The sequence below is a fragment of the Sceloporus occidentalis genome, unplaced genomic scaffold (assembly GCF_023333645.1).
Source record: "Sceloporus occidentalis isolate IW3139 unplaced genomic scaffold, rSceOcc1.0.p SCAF_2, whole genome shotgun sequence".
Taxonomy (NCBI): domain Eukaryota; kingdom Metazoa; phylum Chordata; class Lepidosauria; order Squamata; family Phrynosomatidae; genus Sceloporus; species Sceloporus occidentalis.
Genome location: NW_028316982.1, coordinates 70,597,372 through 70,622,466, shown reverse-complemented (window position 1 = coordinate 70,622,466; position 25,095 = coordinate 70,597,372). Strand labels below are relative to the sequence as shown.

Below are 25,095 nucleotides of genomic sequence, written 5' to 3'. Positions count from 1 at the left end.
CAAGAAATAGCTATTAACAAGTACAGTATATGTTCTACTTAAATATGAAATGAAAGAATTGATTTCAGTTAATTTAGCTATGCATATATTTCTAACATTAACACCACCCTCATTCATAAATTACCCGATGCGCACATTTCTGTAAGTAGGAAGGGCCCACATTCCCCAAGATGTTTAAAAAAAAAAATCTGCCATTTCTACAAACAGGAAAATGCAAAATTCTACATTTAGGCCACAAAAACCTATAGCACAGCTACAGGATGGGGGAATGCTTGGCTCAGCAGTACCACAAGTGAAAGGGACCTTGAGATTATTGTTGATCATTAGTTAAGGCACCAGTGCATTGCTGCAGCAAAGAAGGGAAATACTATCTGAGCCTACATTAATAGAACCATGGTTTCCAAGTTGTTGGAAATAACTGTCTCTCTATATTCTGTGTTGGTCTGGCCTTATCTAGAGTACTGTGTACAGTTCTGGGCACCTCATTTTAAGAAAGATATAGACAGGTTGGAGCAAGTTCAGAGAAGGGCAATGAAGTTGATATGAAGTAAGGAAAACAAAATATATCAGCAGAGGTTGAAGGAGCTGGGCATGTTCAGCTAGTGAAGAGATGACTAAGGTGTGACATAATCAAACCTTTAATACCTCAAGGGTAACCATCGAGAGGATGGTGAAGGCTTGTTCTTTGCTGCATCAGAGGGTAGAACTAGGTCTAATGTTTTTAATTTACAGGAGGGTAGATTTCAATGGATCATTAGAAGGAACTTCTTGCCAGTGAGATTGATTTGGCAATGGAACCAATTGCCTAGACAGATGGTGGGGTCTCCTTCTCTGGATGTCTTCAGTAAGAGGCTGGACAGCTATGCTCTAGCTGGAGATCCTGCAGTGACCAGGGCTTCTTCCAACTCTATGATTCTATTATTGTTCTTCTTTCCTTAATAGTGACTGTCAGCTAATAAATAATATTCTGAAGATGAAGCAACATATATTTAGAAGTTTGTCTTGAAGTTCTGGTAACTAAGCCTCAAATGCCATAGTGTAAATATTAACAATTAGAAGCTCTCACTCATATGACCATGATGTTTCTCTGTGAGTTCACTCTTCTATTTAGAGAAAGGTATCACTGAATTCTCCTGTTGCTTTCCCTCCCATGAACTCTTACACAGTTGCCAAAATAACCCCTCTTAGTAAGTGGCAGCTTTAAAAACCAGACAACAGCTGAGTTTGAAACAAGCACAGCAACAGGGAAGCAGCAGGGCTGAACTGTGGGCAGATTGGAGTGTGTTTCTTACAAAGCAAAGCATTTTCTTTTTTGTATTATTGTATCTTCTGAAATTTTGATTTTTTTGTTTAAAGAATCTCTCGGATAATTTCAAGATGAATATTCAGGCTTGTGCCAGATGTGGCTATGGGGTTTATCCTGCAGAGAAGATTAACTGTATTGATCAGGTCAGTATTTTTGTTCTTGGACATAATGGAAAAAAAAAACAACAACCCTGATATAATATACCCATTAGTGCTCTTTGAATAGATAAATAGTATCTATATAAATTGAAATAAATTGAAAATATCTTAAACTATCCTAATCTTTATAAATGTTGGTTGACTTGGATGTCAAAACTGAACTTTGTTGACCTTGTTATTTGGCAGAACATTTTATATCTCTTAAAGGTTACATGAGAGAAATAGATCATTGGCATCTGCTTTTTGATATAGTTATTTATTGAACTGCCAAGAATAATCACTTGTAGTTTTTTTAAAAGCAGACTAATGAAATCTGACACAGAAGCAACTTTCACTGTATTCTTGTCCTTGCTATTTCCAGACGTGGCACAAAGCCTGCTTTCACTGTGAGGTCTGTAAGATGATGTTAACCGTAAATAACTTTGTCAGCCACCAAAAAAGGCCTTACTGTCAAGCGTAAGTATGTCTTTGGTCTTATAACTAACAAATATTATTATGGCTATAAAATTCATTATCAGGATCTGACTGGACTGAATTCTGATAATGACATGTCCAGATGATTGCTGTCGTTATTCCCTCAATGCTAGTTAAACTGTTTTTACTGTTCACATTGTTTTCTTGCCCTTTTCAAAAAGAGTACAGAGTTATAGGAACTTCTAGACTTATGAGCTTACTAGAAGCAATATCTGTGTTTGCTGGCATATTCCTAATGTGTGGTTCAAAACAATATCCTTCCCAAAATTTGCCATACAAGTGAACAAGTAAGCAAACAAAAATGACCCTGGGATTGTGAGATTAGCTTCCATGAGGTACAGCATGGGTAGGAATTATATGTCTTTCCAGATGATGTTCACCAGTACGTATCCTGGCCAGAGTTTGCTGTGAGTTGAAGTCCAATAACAACAGGGCCAAGCGATTCCCAAATAGTTGTAGAGTTTTTGTGGGCTTGTGATGACATGGAAAGTTCTATATGGCTTGGGAGCTTGATACGTAAGACAGTACTACTCCCAGTATATACTTTCCTGAGGAATGAGGTCTGCTAATCCACCCTCTGTTTTTCATTAGTGGGAACAATTGTTTGAAGATATGGGCAAGGGCTTTCTTTGCTGTGGTGGCCTGATTTTTGAATACCATCCTTTAGAAAGGTACCAACACTATTGAACCCTGGTTTCCAGAGTCATAGTCCAGTGCTCAAACCACTACATTATACTGGCGAGCATATTCCAGTTGTGACATTTACAGTACATATGTGCATATGAATTAATTAGCAGCTTCTTGAATTTGGTTCATCAGATGATAACATGAGCAAGAGGGTGAATATATTCTGTGTCTCAGCACCAATATGAATCACCCCCTTCTGTGGCAGCTATTCAGATTTAAAATAAAACCGTGGAGACCTTATTTATGGATATTCTTCATCATGCTTAATCATACCCTTCCAAAGCCATATAGTTGGAAATTGGAGGGGATTTACCTGGCTTTCTCACATCTTAAACCAATGCTATAGCTCTGAAAAAACAACTGCCTGTGTTTGACATTGGTAGTTACTTGCTGTACTACCTAATTGCAGTTGCCAGTTTAAGTGGGATTGGCAGATTAGGCCTGGTTAATCCACCCCAATTGTTGCCCAGTCTTCTGAGTAGTTCAGTTTGCTAATTTCTAGCCCTTAATTTGTTTCTCTTATTGTACCTGCTTGGTAATCTTATGAAGCTGTGACAGCTGAGTAGCAATTGTATTCTACAGTAGTCCATGATAATAGTAATGTAGTGTTATAGATGAGAGCACCCAATGCACACACCATTAGGGTATTGCATATACACAACAAAAGTATACGCTTACAGTAACAAAAGAATATTGACAGAGGCTGCATCTGGACTGCAGAATTAATCCAGTGTGACACCAGTTTAACTGCCATGGCTCTCTGCTGTTTAATTCTGGGAATTGTAGTTTTGTGAGACATTTAACCTTCTCTGCTAGAGACCTCTGCTGCCACTACAAATTACAGTTTCCAGAATTCCCTAGCATTAAGCCATGCCAGTTAAAGTGCTGTAAAACTGGGTTATTTCTGCACTGCAGATGCAGCCAGAGACACTGTATCTATGCATCAATGTGTTTCACCCTAGTTAAGTTTAAAAAACAAACAAACACCACACCATCTCTATAATCTTCTATTGGCATGAAAAAATTTGTTCCTGGCCCCAAGATGGGCACCCAGTATTTGGCTATGGCAGCTGGGTGGGCAATGGGTTGCAGATATTCTCCAAATTATTTTTGTGAGGCCAATCCCTTAAAAAAAATTAGACCACTTTAGTTTTTCTACATTTTTAATAGTCAAAATTTGAAGTAATGGTTTCTGCATTTTCAGTGCTAGCTATTATAAATGATTAAGAGTTAATATATGAATAGTTGATAAAATGGGGAAAAATAAGAAAATATAGGCCCGATACAGACTGGTGCAAAGCGCCGTGTTGGGGGCGATTTTAGGGCTCAGTAGGGCTGGGCGTCCATATGTGCCCAGACCTACTAACGGCTCCCATGCGCCATCTTGCCATGGCCCCGCCCACACAAAAATGTGTGGGCATCCTCACACCCAAATGGTACTTGCCGGTTGCGTTGTCGTCAAGGCATGCAAGTGCCATTATGGCGCTTCTAAAAAGAAGCCACTCTAGGCAGCTTCTTTTTAGGGAGTGCGTCGGTGCCATGTGGTATGGTTTGCATGGCGCTGATGGGGGGTAAAGACAGGCAGCATGGAGCCGCCCATCTGTATCCCCCCATAGTCTCTTCAAGTTATCGAGAATTTTTTTTTAAAGGTGCCATAATCAGTTCCTTTTAAATACATCTTCTGTATGTCAATATCATTATTTTCTTTTGTTATTGAAATCACATGCATTTGAGGAAGTAGACTAGTGTATAGAAGCTTATGCTACAACTTCTTTCTGTTAGTTAGTCTCAAAGGTGCTACAAGATCCCTTTGCATACTGATATTCCACACTAAGATGGTCATGTCTTTGAATTCTAATACTACCAGGATGATTGTTAAAGTTTATTTACTGTTTATGTAGACAATTACTCAAAATAAAAATTTAATTAAAAACTGTAAAGTTTTTATTCAGAATTAGTATTTCTAAAAAAATGATTTTGTTAAATATATATGGAAGAGTGATTTTGAGTGTTTTTTATTAAATTACTCTAACACTGATCCTACTTTCTTTTATAGACATAATCCAAAAAACAATACATTCACAAGTGTTTTCGAGACACCAATAAATATAAATGTGAAAAAGCAGTCTGAAGCTATAAGTGAGGTAAGATCTTTTAAGAATTAATGTGTTTTATATTCATCTGTAACAATAACATAATAGCCATTTTCTTTTGAGACTACTGTAATTAAAGGCCATATCAGTCCCTCTTGGACCTACATTTTTTCATGGCTAGGTAGAATTTTTCAAACCTACTGTTTCACACTTTTGCTATTATCTAGGCACCATCTTTTACCAGTTTCATTTCTAATAACTCTGTGCCCTACTTGAAATAGTTATATGCACAATTAGGCACACTAATCCTTTTACAGTGAGGGCAACGATTCCTATAGCCATGTACATGATCAGAACCAGAGATCAAACTATCGAAGAATTTCAGAAATTGAGTGGTCCCCAAAAAATCTAATCACCAAGCCCTGCCCTTTTGTAGCATTGGGTGTTTATGATTTTCATGAAGATGAGCCTTCATTTTTTAATAATAGCAATAGCAAATACATTTCTATACTGCTTATCAGTGCACTTAAGCACTCCTTAAGTGGTTTACAATGTGTAAGCTAATTGCCCCCTACAAGCTAGGTATTTATTTTAGCGACCTACACAAGGATGCAAGGCTGAGTTGACCCTGAGCCCCTGGCTGGGATTGAACTCACAACCTTGTGGATGAGTGAGCGGCTGCAGTATTGGCATTTAACCACTGCACCACTATGGCTCCTAATTTTGCTTCAGCATATTTCTTTTTGAAGGTTGTTAAAGAGAAAAGGGCAATTTGGATAACACAGATATTATGTGAAAGCCCAAGATGCACATAAAGACATTTTGTTGCCTGTGGCAAATGACAAGATGACCCCTCTGCATTTCATGCATTTCAGAAGCTAGCTGGAATGGCAGTTGTTTTGGCAATAGGACAGCATCTTCCATTACCCATGAAGGCAGTGGGTTAATTTAGGCTGTGGCCACACTGCAGAAATAATTCAGTTTGATACGAGTTTAACTGCCTTGGCGAAGTGCTGTGGAAATCTGGGAATTGTAGTTTTGGGAGACATTTAGCCTCCTTTATGGGAGAGCTCTGGTGCCACAACAATTTCCCAGAATTCCCTAGCATTGAGCTATGATAGTTAGTCGTGTCAGATTGGATTATTTCTGTAGTACAGATGCAGAAATGTCAGGCAAGCCACATGGTGTCAGATGCAGATGTGTCAGGCAATCCACATGGTGCATATTCTTCTGTTTTCTAGTACTCTAATTCTAATCCTACCCCTAACATTAGGGTGGCTCTGCATCATTTAAGTATAGGCATGGACAGGACATTCTTAATTATTTGTTCCCAGGTTGAAAAATGGGTTTCCCAACAGCTTGGAAAAACCTGTTGGGAAGAGAGAAAAAAATAGCCCAACAAGAATTTTGCATAATTTCCCCCTTGTATTCAAAGTGTTGAAGACAAATCATTTTGTAGAGAAAAAACATATTTTTTTTAATAAAATCGTTTTATTGGTCACATGAAGATGGGATGTTCGAACACAGTGTGAATACTATGAAGAGATATTTATTTTCTCTTGCAGTGGGGAGAAAACTACTGTAATTATTCATGCTCATGTGCAAGGATGAAATAGCTAGGGATTTACTGACAAACACATCAGAACTTATATAGTTTCTATTTCCAGGCTTTAACCAGTTGAAATTCTGTGCTAACCCAAATAGTAAGCTCGAAAATCTCCAGGCAGGGCCCCATGGTGGAACTGTATTGTAAACTCAGAGGATAAAACAATATCAATCTGATTCAAAGCAGCATCACAGTGCTTCCCATATCAGTGCTGGGGACAATTACACACACAGAGAAAATGGCTATACATTCAGAGCAATCCTCAACATTAAAGCAAGTAGTAGTGCTCTTCTGAACATAGACACACTATTTGGATCTTTATACCTGCAAGTGTTAAGGAATGGTTGGAGCTGAGAGATTATTACTTATGTTACAATACTGAAAAATCCAAGTTGAACTTCAGCCTTATTTTCTATTCATTTAAAAAACATTCAGATCATGCGTTTTAAAAAGTCTTGCCTAAATAAGAATCAAAAGACCTCTTAGTGGCTCCCTCAGCTAATATAACAGAAAATCCACATCTTTCTGCACCAAAAAATTGCGAGGGATGCTGATCTGGGATGTGCGAAGTATGTTAAGTTCACAGGAAGGAGTTCATGCAAACGTTTTCTGTAGCTTTGTTTCACAGTCCAAGTCCTCCTTTGAATTTTCATTTCAAATGAACCAGAAAACTCAAAGGAAAACTCATCTGAAACTGTCAAGTCTTTGACACCAAACCACAGAATGTCTGCAGATTCATTAGAATCTGAACCCAGGTTCGCTAAACAAAAAAAGACTTTTTAAACCTCTGATGAACCTAGCACTTGGATCTGAGTTTCTAAAAAAATATAGTCAAGTTCATTTTACATGGTTACGCTGAGTAAATCTGGTGAAATGTCAGGGGGCCACTAGAATTTACCCCCACTTTAAAGCTCCAAGAAATTGTCTGAAATACTTCTATACTTTCAAAAATGGTAACTTTGCTGCCAGCTACATCTTTCCATCTTTCTGGATTTCCATTTTATATGCCATCCCAGTTTTCTAAGTAGACACAGGAAATCCTATGCATGTGAAGTCAGAAAGCATCTGTATTTAGTGACATTACTCCTAGGTAATTGTACATTGAATGATGAGTCCTGAAGAATGATTAGAACTGGATATGATTATTGTATTTTTAAATATTATTTTGCTTTCTATTTTCCATGAATTGTGGGAAGTCTTGTCCTCATGTCTTTACTTCCGTTATTTCTATTGTACTTTAACATGAAAACTTTTGAGAATTTCTCAAATACTTATAAAAATCCCAACACTGAGGTTTCTTTGGCTGAAGCTATAACAACTACAACAGGTATATTCCTTTTTGAACTACATGTGTCAGATCTAATATAGAATGGGATTAGCAACAATTTCTATTTCTGTTTGATGGCTGCAATAGGAGATCTTGTTACTTCGAGTATGTGTGCCTCTGCATGTGTGCTAGAAAAATCAAAGGTCACTTTTGCCTCTCTTTGTCACCTAAACATGTCTGGATCCTTTCATTTGCACAAGGAAATCTGAAGTCCAAAGAGTGGTTCATGAGTTCTCTCATTCATATTTTGTATACAAGGGACTTAGATTAGGAATGTTTTCCCCCTCCAAGTATCTGAGATTATGTGTCTTTCTGAAATCAACACCCAGACTTTGATGTGAGATGGAAACAAACTTTTGATTTGAATCTGTGCCTGTAGGAAAACAGGGGCTAGAATTGTTCCTTGGGTGGAAGCATTGCAAAAGAGCAAAAAACAAAAACAAACAACAACAACAACAACAACAACAACAACAACAACAACCCAAACAAAAAAACCCAAGATGAAACATTTGCTGGATGGAGGATGCCACCCACCAATTTTTCCCACTCCCCAACTACTCCCCTCCCAATGCCACACCAGCAGGATGCATTTTTTCCTCCTGAGAAACTGGAGAGTAAAAAGTGAGTTTAAAACAAGTGCTTTCACTGCGAAAAAGGTTATACTATACATCATGTGTTCCAACAACAATGGAACTGAGGTGAATACAGGTTGTTATTTTTTAGTAGTGTAGATCCATCCTTAGATATGAAGATAGGCACTCAATATTCTGAAATAAATTTCAACATAACATCTCCCCAAACCTGACTTAAAAAAAAAAAGATTTCCAAATCGTTAAATATGTACTTTCTAATGTCAGTGGCTGAATATTCATTGAGAGTACACTACAATTATCCTTTGAAAAATAGCCTTAACTTGTATATAGTGTACAGTGCTTTTAGTACTGGAGTTTTTCTTCTTTTTGGGCTTTGTATAGGTAAAGTATCGAGAAGAGGGCGAAAAGTTCAAATCTGTTTTTCACTGGGATGTGAAATCCAAAGATATCGAAGCTGAACATAAAATGCAACAGTTTAATAATCAGGTGAGAGACTTGCACCAAGAACATGTGTACTTGTGAACACCCAGCCTATGATCTTCTTTTTGTGAACTCTTAATTTATATTTCACTGCATCTTTATTTAAATCACACAAATAATCCATACCTGTTCTCATTTGGCTTTTACCATGCATTCCCAATTATTTTGACTCCTCAGATACTGTGTGAGCTGATCCAGAATGCTCTTTCAGTGTAAAACCATTTGGTTTTTTGAGAATGACGCCAAGATAATGCTTTTTACGCTTTGATTGAGACATTGGTATGCCTTCATGTAAAATCTTAGATGATATATATCCCCACATATCCTTTTGCAGTCCTTCACCCATTTGCCTGTGACCAAGGCACTTATTTCTGTCATTATGTATGCCCTAATTTCTCTTCAGTGTTTCTTAGCTAGATATTTATTTGCTAGATATTTACAGCTCTATAAAGAAAAACAAGAGAAAGAAAGAAATTGTCCTCATCTTATGCTAAAAATACTGGAGAGAAGGAGATAAAGCCCCTGGTCAATCATAAAATTTGCTTGGTATGTTAGTGACCTCACTATTTTCAGAGTGAAATGATTTAGCAACCCACCAGAAGTTGGACTGATATCTAAGGATTATGGACCACTAAAAAAGCAGTGCAGTTACTAAAGAAAGAAATTCCAGCTGTTCTTATGTGCCATCAAAAATTAAATATTGAACTATTCTGCAATCATATTACATTCCTTTGATAGACTGGCTACACCATGTCCTCAAAATATTTCACAGATGAAAACCAGGACATGCGTGGTCAAAATGATACAAATTATTAATCAGAAAGAACATGGAAGCTAGGTGACGCTGCAGTAGTTTGCTTTTGCCTGAACCTACTGCAAAATTTCACCCTTTCTTCCCCCCTCCCCATTGAATTAATTGAGTGCAAATTCTTTTGAACATGGAACTCAAATGGGAGCAATTTAAGTAGGGAGCAAAATGGGAACAGAAGAGAGAAACTGAGTCATAGTCTGTTGAAAAAGTGGGCCAAACAGAATTAATTGGATCTGTCTCTGCTAAATTGGGACATTTGGTGGATTAAGGATTAAGCCTTCACAGGTTTAAAACCATTTACTAGTCCTGACTAAATCCAATGGTTAGTCCACTGAATCAGTGAAATTTATTTAAGTGTTGATTCACTACATTCCCATTCAGTGAATGTCTACTTTACTCAGGTGGACCAACAATTGGCCCTGAAACCTGACAGCTTGATCAGAATCAAATTAATTAGAATGTAAGTATTCAACTGAAATAAAATGTGTCAGTACATTTCTCTGTGTTTAGCTGACTTTGGAAAAAATTACCTTTCCACATTTCAGTATTGGGACTAGAGGCCAGAATTTCATGGGTAGCATGTAGATACCAAAATGAAGGGACTCATTGGACATTTTCCACAGAAACATCTTTTGAACTTACACATGCACTTCAGAAGTGTAGAGAAAATCCACAGGAGTGGTGTGGGATAGGCAGAAAAAGCAATATCGTTACATCAAACTATAATGTTATGAATGCCACCTAGTTAAAGACCTAACTCCCATATTTTTAGAAATATGAAGTCCATAATTTTTATCATTATGTCCATAACTCACCATACAATGTGCTATCTTTAGAAAGCCTACCATGAATTATATGAAGAAGGCAAATCCTGGTATTCAGACTCCGAGATGGTGAGAGTAGCTCAAGCACAAAACACTCTTCATGATGTAAGTGCATTTTATAAGAGGTCTGTTTGTGGTAGAAAATCATATGGATATATACATTGGCTTGGGCTTGAATATCATGTATGCTAGTTTAAGGAAACGCATGGAAAGAAAGTTTCCTGTTCCTTCCTTCCCCTAGCAGCTATAAGATTATACCTACAGAGAGGCTTTGCAGAGTGTCATGGCCTGTCCTGCACAATTTGGGAAGGGCTTGATGGGATTGTGGGACATGAGATAATCCTTGAAAACTGCAAATCTCATGTCTGATTTTGGACAATTCTTTCCTTACTCAACATCCTTTTATGCCTCATCTCACCCTACCCTCGGGAGAGGTTATTTAGGGTACAAAAGACTAAAGCAGGGGAGGATACAAAGAGAAGTTATTTCTGGAACTTCCTTGAGGAAACATATTCAGAGGTAGCCATGTTATCTATACAGCAAAATGCAAGAAAATCCAAAATCGGGAGGGGGGGATGACACCTTTATTGGACAGCCAAAATATAGAAAATGTATTATGGCCTTTGGCCTTGGTCCTCACATGGCCTAGAAGGGGAGTGACCTCTGCTTGCATACTTTTTTTCCTAGGTGAAATATACAGAGGAGGGTGAGCAGCAGAAGGGGAAGGGAAGCTTTCCTGCTTTGATCACTCCAGCTTATCAGATGGCCAAGAAGGCAACTCAGCTATCCAGTAATGTGAGTTCTTTGTGGCAGCCATCATTATCATCATCATCTTTTGAGCACAAGTTGTAATCAGAGGTAGTTTCCATGTCAGTAGGCATGCGAATTTCTCTTTAAAAGTGTAATAGGTTCAGCACCTTGGACAGCTCCTTTAATGTTTAATAGTGAATTCATTCACTGTTCCACTGACATGGAATCTGCCAGCCACTGCTAGTTTGAGCATCCTATATGCTAAGAGCAGTCTCATGGCTGAGTTTTGAAAGGTGTTGAACCAAAATAGGGCTACTAGAAAACAGGAAAGAGAAACATACCTCAGGGTTACTTTTTATGCTTCACAACCAAAAATACTGATGATATGAAGAAATGATTATATAAACCTGATAAACAGCCATGGATATATGTATTTAAATTGTTCTCTTTTTTCTGTGTACCTGGTCACTTTCTTCTTAGAACAAAACATTTGCAACACGTATACTGTTATAATTAATGGCACGCATGCAGTTCACAGTACAAGAACAGAATGTCCCCAAACTTATTTCAAGAATAAGTCAAACATAGCAGTTGAATTTATTCAACATAAATTGAAAATGAAAGCATCTGAAATTGCAATTGATGAAATATGCAGGTCTGGTATTAAATAAAGCTGTCTTCATCCAAGTTTTTTTTTCAAAAATCAAAGTTTACATTGAGTTTGAAGTCATTAGTTGACTTTAATAGGCTTTTAGACTGAAATGTAATACACTTACTGCTCCACTGCTATTTATTTTGAAAAATAACAGGATATGTTGTAATTCTAGGTTCTTTTCATCGATGCAAGGTGCTACTTCTTTTGCATATGTAACCAAGTAATTGATATTCAGGGCTAAATATTATGACAAAAGAATTAGCATTGCTTAAATAGCATTCACTTTTGTGAAATTTGACTCCCAAACTGGGCTATATGATAGCAGTTATGAACATAAGAAAAACCATGCTGGATCAGACCACAGGCTCACCTAGTCCAATATTTTGTTTATATAGTGATCAGCCAGTTACATATGGGATATTCACCAGAAGAACTAGAATGAAAATGGACCCTACTTCCCATGTTCCTTGGCAACTGACTATAGAGACTGGAAGTGGACACTGTTACCTTGTCTAGCAGTCATTAATTACTGTAACCTCCATGAATTTCACAGCTTAAGTCGATGCTGTGTGACAAACAGAGGTGCAAATCTTTGCTTAATTCTCCTCCGCCTCCAACAAGGACAAACAATTTCAAATGTTTTCTCCCTGTTGAGCAAGATAACAAGAGTTCTTGCATATTTCTGATGCTTTTTAAAAATTTCTATACTTTCTGATTTTTTTTTAAAAAATTACAAAACCCTGATTTTTTTCCCAGTTAAAAAAAGTGTTTGTGTGTGAGATTTTTAGTAAAAGTCCCCAAATGTGAAATTTTTTGTGGTATTTGACCATTTTCTCAAAAGGTTAAATCAGTCTGTCAAAATAACCTTGCTTAGGACAATGACATTTGTTTTCCTTACCTTCCTGGAGCAGAATTACCTCTTTTTTACCTATTCTAAATCTAAATAGTTTAAAATATTCTTTGTCTTCATTCCTTTCCCTAGGTGGAATATAAACGAGGGCATGAAGACCGTGTTTCCAAATTTACTAGTGTTGTGGATACTCCAGATATACTTCATGCTAAGTCCGGAGGGCAACTCATGAGTGATGTAAGCAGACCAGAAGAAGAAATTAGCTTGCATTCATCTCCTTTTCCTCCCCCAGAGATGACTATATATGTGATTCAATTTTTTTTCATTTTTTCTCAGTTAAAATACACAGAAGAGTATGAACAACAGAGAGGGAAAGGCAGCTTTCCTGCTATGATCACACCAGCATACCAGATTGCTAAACGAGCCAATGAACTAGCTAGTGATGTAAGTTTCAACTTAAAAGAATACTCTCTTTTTGTATTGTTATAAACGGAACAAAATATGGACTATATTGTGCAAAAATTAAGACCACATTTTCTAAATTCCAGGCATTGCTGTAACAATGGAACCCACAGCAAAAAATAAGTGACAATGGGTTGTATAAGCTGTTGTTGCTGTTATTGTAGTAGTTGCTGTTATCATCATCAACAACAGAATGGGATTGCAATACCATAGTTAAAAAAATTCATACTACTTGCAGTATGCTATATTATCTGACAATACCTGACTGATTCCCAGATTCACAGATAGAATATAAATAAATGCCAGCTCCAAACTTTAGTCAGTACAGTAATGCCTGATAAACTGTGAAGCCAAGACTATCACTATTACTGTGACAACAATTACAACTACTGCTAAAACCGATGTTTAGAAATAAGAGAAGAGCAAAAACACTGAAACCCTGGACTAGAAAAAATAATATAATATAAATATAACAATAACAATACGAGTGGTATTTGGCACACCTGTAGTCCTTTACTTGGAGGATAATGACTTTGAGAGCTCGTGTGGCATAGTGGTTTGAGCATTGGACTTTAGAGGTAATGACTTGAAGGCACACAACGCACACACTATCTGAGTGACATTGCTACTTTTGCAACTATGATTCATACTAGTTACATTTTGCCTTGTAATATGTTCTGATTGGGGTAGATCTTGAAGATAGTTTGAAAAATAGAGATGGTCCAAAATGCATCTTTCAAATAGCAGATAGCCAGTAGTGATTAGAATTCATGGAACATATATTTTGGCAGTGGTAGATTGGTTACTGGTTTGCTTCAGGACCTAAAAATAATTGCTGATGATAACTTTTTAAAGACATTCATGGTTTAAGAGTTGTATTTTTTACCAAGGCTGGCCCAGATCACTGGGTCACCTGTTTTACTTAGAATATCCAGCTGAGAGTAGTGGTGGTGGAGGGTGTCACTGATGATCTCAGCATTTGCTCCTATTGACAGGAGGTGTTTTGGTGCTTTCCCCAGCACCTGCTGCTTGAGATTGTTTTCTCATTCTGTCTAATGGTATAGCTGGTCTTGCCATAACTTCTTTTCTCATATTTGTCTCCTTGGGATTTGGAACCAGTGCAGATGTCTTTTCACTATGGGTAATTTGTATGGAGAATGAGCTATAAGTTTTTAAAACTCAAAAATATTGTCCTTGCGACCATAGATCTACATGATCTTGGGTTGTGAGATGAGCATAATAAACTCATTATTTTGCTTCAATGGTTTCAGGTTAAGTATCATCAAAGATACGAAAAAGAGATGAAAGGGAAAGCAAGTCAGACTGTTGGTGCCGCAAAAGAAAATATAGATCAGTTTGGTCAGGTAAGAAACAATAGAATATACTCCTATTCATTCTCATTCCAACCACTTCTAAACTTAATAACTTGCCTCCTGACTAACATGAGTGTAGTTTTGCTAGCAGAACAGAACTCACTGTCAATATCTTTCCTTTATACCCCTATATTCCTTCTGTAAAATGCTGCTTCTAAGGGTTCTCTATGAGTGTGTATCCCAAGAGTAGCATGGAATGTCTTGTTGAATAACCTAGTTGAATCTTCTGTTTGCCTTTCTTGCTAATTTGTTAGGCAGCTCTGGAATAGATGGGAGGGGGCGTCGGGGGTCCTGAGAGGGAAGTTTTCAATGCAAGCAAAACCCAACATACTACTTTAGGAGGAGTAACACAATTCATTGGTAGTTCGTATTCATTCAGAGCAGGCAAAATGCAGTTTGAAGGCCACATGCGTCCCCCTAGGGCTGTTTTTGTGGCCCACAGGGCTCCCCAGAAGTAAAATAATAATATTTTTTAAAAATTGTTTTTCTCCAAAATGTCTGCTAGGAGTGTGTAGGGGATTTTCACCAGGTTTGGAGGCCTTGTGCCCCCCCCCCCCATGTGTCAAACAAAACTCTTGCAATAATTTTCAAAAACAATCTTTGTCTCCAAATGCAATTTTTGTCTCCTCCCAAAGTAGTTTGTAGGGGGCATTTCCACTATCTTTGGGGAGGGATTTAGGTCTAGGAGAGGTTGTTTTTTAAAAAAATAGAAAGTTAAAAGTATATGACTTTTCTTTAAAAGTAAGCAAGTAAGTTTTAAAAAAGGCCTTTCCTATACCTGGACAAAAACATGATGAAAATGCTCCCCATGTCCACTAGAAGGAATTTGGGGGCAACAAAAAAATTTTTTTGGTGGGAGTGTGTGTAGCACTGGATGCAGCCCTCCAAGATCTCCTGGCTGGGCTAAAGTGTTCCCCTAAACTTCCACAGTTGCTCAACTAATTTTTCTGCATCATTTGGAATGATGATAAAACATTCCTTGTTCATCACCCAGATCCTTAAGTTGGTAGATCGAATATAGATTGAGAGCCGGCGTAATGTAGTGGCTTGAGTGCTGGAATAGGATACCGGGAGACCAGAGTTCGGATCCCCGATCAGCCATGGAAACCTACTGGGTGACTTTAATCAAATCCCACTGTCTCAGCCTCAGAGGAGGCTAAAGACAGTGTCCATCTGAACAAATTCCGCTTAGAAAACTCCATGATAGCTTTGCCTTAGGGTCACCATGAGTCAGAAATGACTTAAAGGCAACAACAACAAGAAAAATGGTTATAATAAGTTTTGGTTTCACAGGACAAATGAGGAAGAAGTAATAATTTGTTTCCCAATCTTGATTTGCTTGTGCAGTCTGGATTTAATTGGATCTGGAGTGATCCAGAGAAACTTAGGCCCAGTTCTGAATTACTGAATTGGGAGCCCCATGGACAGCCCTAGTAATGAGGGCTATTTTTCTGTGCCCAAAACATTATTTCTCTTTTCTGAAATAAGTATTTCACCACAATTATAACAAGACAAAATCAGTTTCATATTTCTTTTGTATTCACTGTTCCTTCATGGTTGTTAGACAAAGCACCTTAAGACTTAAGCCCTGGTGGTGCAGTGGTTAAATGCCTGTACTGCAGCCATTCACTCGAAACCAGAAGGTTGCGAGTTCAAGACCAGCAAAAGGGCCCAAGCTCGACTCAGGCTTCCATCCTTCCGAGGTCGCTAAAATGAGTACCCAGACTGTTGGGGGCAAATTAGCTTACTTGCTAATTAGCTTACTTGCTGTTCACCGCTATGATCTTTGGAATAGTGGTATATAAATAAAACATATTATTATTATTATTATTATTATTATTATTATTATTATTAATGTTTGTGTCCTAAGCAGACATACCATTCTAGCTACAGGTTTGTTGTTTGTTAGAAAAATTGTAAAAACCTATCAAAATGACCTTATTACAGTGCACAAATATGAAAATTAGATGTAACAAGAAGAGATCACTTGAAGATATTTGTGTTATCTACAAACATTTCTGAAAGCTTTAGAAAGGTCACTCTGTTCAATATGAACTATCATCTCTGAAGTACACCTCTCAAGTATTTTACGTTTTAATAGTATTATACAGAATTACATTTTAACATGTTTTTAACTTAGCCTTATTCTCTCCTGCTTTCTCCATTATAGTACAATAAGTGGAAATAGTGAACCATATTGTTTAGAAGCACTGGAAACAATCCAGAGATAACAAAAAATAGAAAAGTTACAAAGAAATAATTGAATATTGAATGTTTTCCAGGATTATATGGATGAATATGAAGAACACAGAGGAAAAGGGAGTTTCCCTGCTATGATCACACCAGCATATCTAAATGCAAAGAAGGCAAATGACCTGGCTAGTGATGTATGTATGAAACAAGAAGTATCAGTCAACATGGGCGAGATGCAATAATTTTCTTAATAGGTTCTTTTGTGTCATATTCTTTGAACAACCAGTGGAATCCTATAAAAAGAATAAGGCTCTTGAGGGCTTCAGAATAGTTATTCACTGAAAGTAAAAAAGTAAAAAAAAAATTCCACCTTATTTGCCCATGGGACAACAGAGTAACTTTTTTTGCACTCTTGCCGTAGTCCTTCAAGAAGTTTAATTGTTGTTTGTTTATGGCATCTCTTTATATAGGCTTTCTATTCTCATAGGGTAGTTTTTTATATGTAAACATCTAACTCTGAGTAGAGATGTAATAATAAACTCCCCAAATCCCCCAGCCAGCACGTAAGTAACTTCTCTAAGTTCTGGCTGCACTGATCTTTGACAAGCAGTCAAGGAAATGGAAAGATAGTTACCCAGTAGCTGCTCCATGGTGCTCTGACCCTTTCTTTTTGTTTTCAGATAAAATACAAAAAAGACTTTTCACAGATGAAAGGAGCAGCCCACTATCATTCTCTCTCAGCCCAAGAAAACTTGGTTCTTAAACAAGCCCAGGATGTGAACAAGCTATATAGTGAGGTAAGAAAATCAAATGCTGTGAGATTTGTGATATACAGAAAATTTATTTACTTTCTACTGTTTGAGTACATTGTAGTAACATCTCAGTTATGTTCTTCACAACCTGTTTCAGGAATTTTCTCTCTCTTGTATATCATTAATAAAAAGTGCCTTGGCCTTTAGAGTGAACTGTATTATTTTGAGCATTGGACATTGACTCTGGAAACCAGGGGTTGAATTCCCACTTGGCCATGGAAACCTACTAGGTAACCTCCCTGAACAAATCTTGCCAAGAAAAACCCTGTGATAAGTTTGCCTTAGGGTCACCATAAGTTGGAAACTACTTGAAGGCACACAACAATGACAATCTTGGTTTTTAGATAATCAGAGTAGGAATGGGAACTGTGTACCCCTCCAACTGGACTGCAGCTCCAAGCATGTCCTTGTTTTCAGTTATTAAATCTCAGAAAATATGCATTTGGTGGGACCCTTACTGATGTGATCTCCTCACACACCTTCCCAGAGCCCTGGAAGGCTATTTTATCAGATATTTTCTTTTGATATATCTTTGATGTTTTGTCTTTAGCTTCTGTATCCACCTTGAATTTTGCTTCTAGTAAAATTTGATGAGACAGATTCTTTGATGTGTCACACATACTTAAGTAAAAATCTTATAATTTGCAACCCACAAAAATTAAACTGCAAACCTATCTATATTCAGTCAAAAATAATCCTACTGAATTTAGTAGGGTTTATGCCCAGTGAAGTAGATATAGGATGATAACAAGCCTTTAACAGTTCGAATTAAATGGCATTTTTCCAATACACTTAGGCTAGCCTTACTTGCAGCAAAATGCACCCCATATCTTTACTGCACAGAGGCTATGCAGAGAAAATTTAATCCTGATTGCATGCTGAGCAACCAAGGATTTGATCCAGACTTCCCATGCTTACCAAAGGTCCACTGAAAACAAAATAACAAGTTTGTGATGCCTCATTTAAGCACCTAGGCATTTAATGTGTACATGAGTAAGGTCCAAAACACATTGCAGAAATAATCCAGTTTGAGACCACTTTATCGGCTCTAGCTTAGTGCTAAAGAATCCTGGGAATTGTAGTTTATTGTGGCACTAGACTCTCTGTCAGAGAAGACTCAGTGTCTCACATTACAGTTTCCAGAATTTTCTAGCATTGAGCCAGGGCAGGTAAAGCGATCTCAAATTGGGTTATTTCGGCAATGTGTTTTGGACCAAAGTCAATATCCAACTCAAACTGACCACATTAAGAGATAATAATAAAGTTCAAACTTCAAACTTCAAATTTGTTTATCTGAGAACTCTGGCTTATCTCCATCAGCTGTGTTCTTGTACATATTTCCCCTGATTGGATAATAGCAGATGAAGTGAAAATATTCAGAAACTGAGCGCTTCCTTTTATATCCAGAGTGAACTCTTAGTGTATTACTTCCCTAACAAACCAGAGCCTAAAATTGGTTTTCCTGTCTCTGATTTTTTTAAAGGGAGCAACAGTACTGGTTGGAATATCATGAGAAATGTTTGCTTTTTTGTTAGGTTATGGTTACTTTAGCACCACCCAGTGCCAGTAGGACCCAATTGGGACAACTGGGCAATATCCATAAGTGTACTGCTTGTGAAATATAAGCACTGTTTTCTTCTGTATATTCCCCCTCCCCCACATCATCTGAAGCAGTGCTTTTTCTTGTAAAGTTATGCATGCAGCCACATTGTCCACTGTAGAGCCTTTCTTGTGCAGCCTGGTGCTAGCATAGAATGATCTGGTACTTTTAAGGAATATATAAAAATGTTGCTCCTCAAGGAGGGAAATGGTTAAAAAGTTTAAATAGCTCTTGGTTGTTATCCTTTTCTAGTCCTGATGGTTAACAATTATTTTTACACATTCATTCAATATTAATTTGGGCTTTTAATGTTTTAAGTATTGCTGATCTTCTCTGTTTGCCTCCTAGAGTTTCCCCCCCCCCCGAGGAAATACAAGGACAAAGGCTTTTAAAATAAAAATAAATTCAAAAACAATAAATTTATAATCTCAGCTATTATAGCTTCTTATTGCATCACAGTCTATGTTTGGTTTCTTTGCTTTGCTGCTTACTTATACTCATTTTCATAATACACAGTGTTATTTCTTTTTGCTTGCTATTACTGCAGTTAATGAATATATATTTACTTCTCACTGTTGTAAATTACAATTTTTAAGGTGGAATATAAGAAGGATCTGGAGAACAGCAAAGGACACAGCATTAACTACTGTGAAACCCCACAGTTCAGGAATGCTAGCAAGATCTCAAAATACACCAGTGATGTAAGTCCATAGCTGTTTACTTGCAGTTCTGTGAAAGCTTAACTTAGTCTCTGCTGGAATCACAGTTTGTACATATGTGAATTCCAGATAAGAGAAGGAAGCCTGGGTAAAAGCAGCATTGGGAGTTAGAATATAAAAATCTTTTCAGGGGAAGGAGATTACATACAATTCATTGCTAATCCAATCAAACAATGCCTGTTAATTGTTTAAAATAATTATTTCATGTCTCATTTAATTCATATCTTATGGCTGTTGCTTAATGGCCTCTTCTATTAGGTACCCTTATAGAGCAGGATATAGACCAAATCATCTGCTTATAACAGAAGGTATATGAATAACATTTTGTTAGACAGTGGGTTGTATTGTGCAGTGTAATTCCAAAACCCATGAACAGAAGATGTCAGAATAGCTACATTGGTCTGGATATAGTTTAGAAAATCTTATGCTATTAAAACCAATGGATTCTAAGAATTAAATATGAAACTAAAAATATCAAATGTAGTCATTTTGTACTGGATGCAGAAAAGCTAAAATATTTTCAAAAGACATATGGAGTCAATCATAACTACTGTGTATACAGTCTTGTAGTGTTACATTGTTTTCTACAATGCCCCCCCCCCCCCCAATAAATGCAGGAGTATTGACATATCTATTACTTTGGCACTAAAATAAAATCAAGGGTATGTCCATAACTTTTAAAATAATACAATTTTAGTTCTTTGCTCACTTGTTTCAGTACATATATAGTTTATGTTTGTCAGATTGTTTTTCTTCTCTCTTTTCTTGTGTGCAGTTGAAATACAGAGAACATTACCAGAACCAGAAAGGTCATTATGAAGGAGTTGGCATGGACAGACGCACACTGCATGCCATGAAGGTTGGGAGTCTGGCAAGCAATGTAAGTTGTTTGAACTCATACTGTTGTAAATGCTTAAATAGTATTGATATTCCTTCTTGATAGTATTAAATGAAGGATAGACCTAGGTTCACTGGGACAATAAAAAGGTGGATGGAAATTTATTTATTTATTTCAAGGATTTATATGCTGCTTTTCTCACACACTGGAAGGTAAAATAGAATCCATTTTGGAACAGCTTTGAACAACATAAAAACAAATAAGTAAAGTCAAGCTGTTCTTACTCTGTTTTGCACCATTCCTTTAGAATCACTCTGTGTATTGATAATGAACTTTCAGTGAGTGGACAGCTTGACTTCATAATGTTTCTGGATCATTGTGTAATGTAACTTCTGATTTTTTTGTAGCAGGTAGCTTTCCCTTTTGGATATAATCACTCACTAAGGCGGGATACAGACGGGCAAAAAGGGGTGTATTCATGACGTCATGAAGGTAGAGCCTTCAGACGGGCCTTACCTGAATGCCGCCATGAACACGCCCCCCGCACGCCCCAAGCGGGAAGAAGGGGCATTAAAAAGGTGCTGCTTTTCTCCGCTTCTTTTCCGTTTGATGCGCAGCTGCGCAGCTCCGTCTGTAAGCTGCTGCACCGGTACACCAGAATTGCTACGCCGCTAATTTAAGTTGCCCATTTAAAAGCTCCGAGTCAGCTGCATCGCATAATGAGTCGGGGTCCTGGAACATGCGCAGTTTGCAGTCAGGCTTTAATTGCAGCGTCAGCTGCCATGAAGGTGTGGAAGCTGCAGCACAGCTGCAGCGCATTTTAAGACTCGTAACCCTAACCCTATCCCTAACCCTAACCCTAGAGCAACATGTACGCATGCGCTGCTTGGAAAGTTTGGACTTTAAAGTGAGCCCCTACACACATTCCTGTGCCATTTTCACCTAACAATAAAAACCACTAAAACTTTAAATATTTACATATGTACAAGAGAGGTGATGGGGGATGGCAGGGGGACAGCGGTGGCAGCGGAGACAGCTGTGGCTGTGCATTGCAGATTCAGCAGGAGCGCGGGGACCAAAGGAGAGGAGGCATCCATGATGCTGGTGACACTGGCAAAGTGCAAGAGGACAAGGATGCCAACACCAGCTGATCACCAGCTGGCAGGAGACCACCATTGTTCTTGGGCAGAGCGGGGGGGAAAGTTTTAAAGGGGCTTGGGCACTTTAAATATGCACATAGGCTTTCTGCCACCACTGCTTAGCGCTGCAGCTGCGCAGCTGCGCATCCGCCAGCCGGCAAAGGAAAAAAAAAGCCCCGTTTTTGGCCGCCCGTGAGGAAGCTGCCTCTCTCTTTGCAGCGTCCTCCAAGGTGGCGGTTTGGAAACTGCGGGTCAGAAACGGCCCCAGGTGAGGCGTCTTCACTGCCCCCCATGTGGAAGCCCCATCTCCTGAGCCACGCCCCCAGGGCGGGCGGTCTGGAGGCTCCGTATTCAGCAGAATACACCTCCAAGACGTCTTCCCCTGCCCGTCTGTATCCCGCCAATCTGATCAATCAGTTGATCCATACAGTGGTAACATGCCTTGAGCCTGGTTCTTAAGAAGACAAAGGAGATTATTGCATGTGACTATCCCCAACGGGATAGATACATGTTTAACCCATCAATGACAGATCTTACTGCATTCTCCATAGGCAGCCAGTATGCAGCCCAGGCTTATCCCATAACTTTTCAAGAGCTGGAAAATCCTGTTCTTAAAAAGCTATGGGATAAGACCAGGTTGCACACAGGTTGCCTACAGGGAATACAGTAAGATCCATCATGGACGGGTTAAAGCTGTGTTTATCCTGTCAGGCATAGTTATGTGTGATAATCTCCTGAGTCTATTATTTTGGTTGTGGTTGGGAAATAGCTGCCTTATTTTTTCAACAAGAGATAAGGTTACAAAACTCTTTCTAGGCTCAGGTCATTTGTGCAAGGACAGTTTAAATAACTAAACTTGGTTTATTTTTTACTGGGTTTACTAAGATTCCATTTCATTCCTTACCATGTCTTGAAGTGCATTATTTACAGATCTATAAGAAGCTCAAAAACTAAGCAGAAAGATAAAAGGAATGTGTCACAGGTGGAAGTTACGTTAATGCTTCTACAGTTGGCAGTGGATTAATTGTACAGCCGGAAAAGAATCAATTAGCAGTTAAACTATGCAAATAATTTCTTTCTCCTTGGCACTGACAACACTAAACTTACTTTGTTGCTTGTGTTTAATATTAATATTACTGTTTTTATGAGGTTTTTTTCTCATCTGATAATTATTCAAAACAAATGACAGCTTATAAAAAATGTTGATTCTTTTTGTTCTTCTTGTATTCCAGATAGCCTATAAATCTGATTATACACACGATGATGTTGACTACAATTACCCAGCTACGCTCGCTCCTTCATATCAAACAACAAGGAAGCTGGTCCCTTTGAAAGATGTAAATAGCCTTCTGAATTCTCACCCTTGTTGCTTGCATAGTTCACCATGCCCGTAAGAGGGAGTATGATTCAAGGCCTGCATGGAGTATGATTCACAGTATAAATTTAATCGCAGTGACAAGCACAGCTCCCAAGAGAGAAGGGAAATTTGTTTTTCAACTGGTAGGCTGGTAAATTCTCGTGGGAACTGAAATGTGATATAGAACCTGCTATATTAAGATGTATTCATGTCAGTCCTGCCCTGATCTCCTTGTTGTAATCCAGAGGTTTGTACAGCTATAATATAAGTGCATATTTACATGGTGAGAGTTACATTAGTTTTGAGCTGATTTAATGAATGTTTCTTACAGTAAATACCTTATTTATATATTATGTTTGTAGCTTTCTTTTCCTCATAATGAAACTCGGGGTGTTATACATGCGATTCTTAGGCAAGCTTCCAATTAGGCATTGGCCAGAGTTGGACCTACATAGTTTAGAAAAGATGCTTAGGATCATGCCCTGGGTGAATCTTAGCTAAGGTTTATTTATTTCATTCATTACTCTTAGCACTCCTTTAGAAGCTATGTCTCCTCAAACAAACAAACAAAAAGGCATCTGATCATAGCGCATGCTTTTCCTCACTTGCATTTGGTGTTGTGTGTGTGTGTGTGACTGGCCTTGGGAAGTTAAAGGCATGACTGTACAATCAAATTATGTTTTAGTGTACATATGCCCTGTCTTCATGTAGAATTATGCAAACATCACAAGTATGGTAATTTTAGCTTAATGGATATATAATGGAAAGGCCTAAATTCCTTTCCTAAATACAGGGATGAACAACTGTCAGAGATTCAGGGGCTGCATTGGCACCATGGGGATCTTCAAGGGCTTCATCACTGCAAAATAAACACACACACACACACACACACACGCACACAAATAGCTAGGAAGAACTTGGTGAAATTCTTCCCCATGCTCTCCAGAGCATCAGTATTGTCTTCACCAGCCTTCTCCAGCCATAGGACTCTGAAGACCTTCCTTTTTCGCCAGGCTTTTCCCCCATGATCTCTTTTGTGATCCTTCTCCCCTTCTAGCGATGTACATATGCATTTTCTCTTGTCAGCTATGTGTATTGGGGTTTTTATGATGTTTTAACTGTTTTTATATTGTATATGTGGGGGGGGGTTGGAGGGGCTTTTGTCGTTTTATATTGTTTTTATATATCTTGTACACCGCTGTGATCATTGAGGAATAGTGGTATAGAAATAAAATTTATTATTTATTTATTATAGGTCTCTGGAAGGTATCAGATTACTACTCTCATCATTCATGATGTAAATTGTACTATAATGGTGTTTAGAAACAAAAGTTGTGAACTTTTACGTACAGAACATGGGTTCTAGCACCTAGTGACTTGAAATATTATTTTTAAAAATAATGATTACAAGAGTATGCTGAAGCCATCACAACAGAGAAGTGTTAAGATGATTCTCTTGGACAATAAGTATTGTCCTATCATTTTGCAGTTATGGTTGTCTTCAGCATATCATTTTTCATAAAAGATAAATTTACGGGCCCTTTAGCTAAGGTTTTTGCATGGGACAAAAAAACAAAACTGGAGTTTCACTAAAATACATACAGAGAGAGAGAGAGAGAGAGAGAGAGGGAGAGCCCTTCATTTAACACCCCCAGATCATTGCTGAATCAAGAACTGGATAGCTGAACAGATGCATTGAATGAAATGTTTCAATTATATTGATAACTTATACCAATCAGATACCATTTGAGGCCCATAGTTGCCTTCTCTCAGAACAAAAACTGTCTAAATGAACTGCTTTTAGGCAGTAGCATTTCATAAGGAGGTAATTAACTAGATTGAATGTTAATTAAGTCCTGCCGAGAATAATAATTGTCTCCTGTAGAGTGACATGGAGATTTTTCAGAGAAATAGGCTTAAAGGAAAACCTTGCATTATCTTAAATAATGTGCATAATGTGAACATTTTATCTTGCATGATGTGGATTT

General features: G+C 37.9%; 1 protein-coding gene across 3 annotated transcripts in view; it reads left to right on the top strand.

Moving 5' to 3' along the window:
• Positions 1–1,221: 1,221 nt before the first annotated feature.
• The window catches only part of NRAP (nebulin related anchoring protein), a 75,609-nt gene continuing 51,735 nt past the window's right edge, over positions 1,222–25,095 (top strand). For 2 of the 3 annotated variants that reach the window (XM_089509931.1, XM_089509929.1), the window contains exons 1-14: positions 1,222–1,449; positions 1,826–1,920; positions 4,682–4,769; positions 8,626–8,730; positions 10,372–10,464; positions 11,047–11,154; positions 12,747–12,851; positions 12,951–13,058; positions 14,348–14,440; positions 16,732–16,836; positions 17,323–17,439; positions 19,651–19,755; positions 20,549–20,653; positions 22,983–23,087. In XM_089509931.1, coding sequence (XP_089366057.1) covers positions 1,378–1,449; positions 1,826–1,920; positions 4,682–4,769; positions 8,626–8,730; positions 10,372–10,464; positions 11,047–11,154; positions 12,747–12,851; positions 12,951–13,058; positions 14,348–14,440; positions 16,732–16,836; positions 17,323–17,439; positions 19,651–19,755; positions 20,549–20,653; positions 22,983–23,087 — 1,404 coding nt within the window. In that variant the 5' untranslated portion in view covers positions 1,222–1,377. The remainder of the gene's footprint in view (positions 1,450–1,825; positions 1,921–4,681; positions 4,770–8,625; positions 8,731–10,371; positions 10,465–11,046; positions 11,155–12,746; positions 12,852–12,950; positions 13,059–14,347; positions 14,441–16,731; positions 16,837–17,322; positions 17,440–19,650; positions 19,756–20,548; positions 20,654–22,982; positions 23,088–25,095) is intronic. The other variant, XM_089509930.1, reaches the window with a different exon arrangement.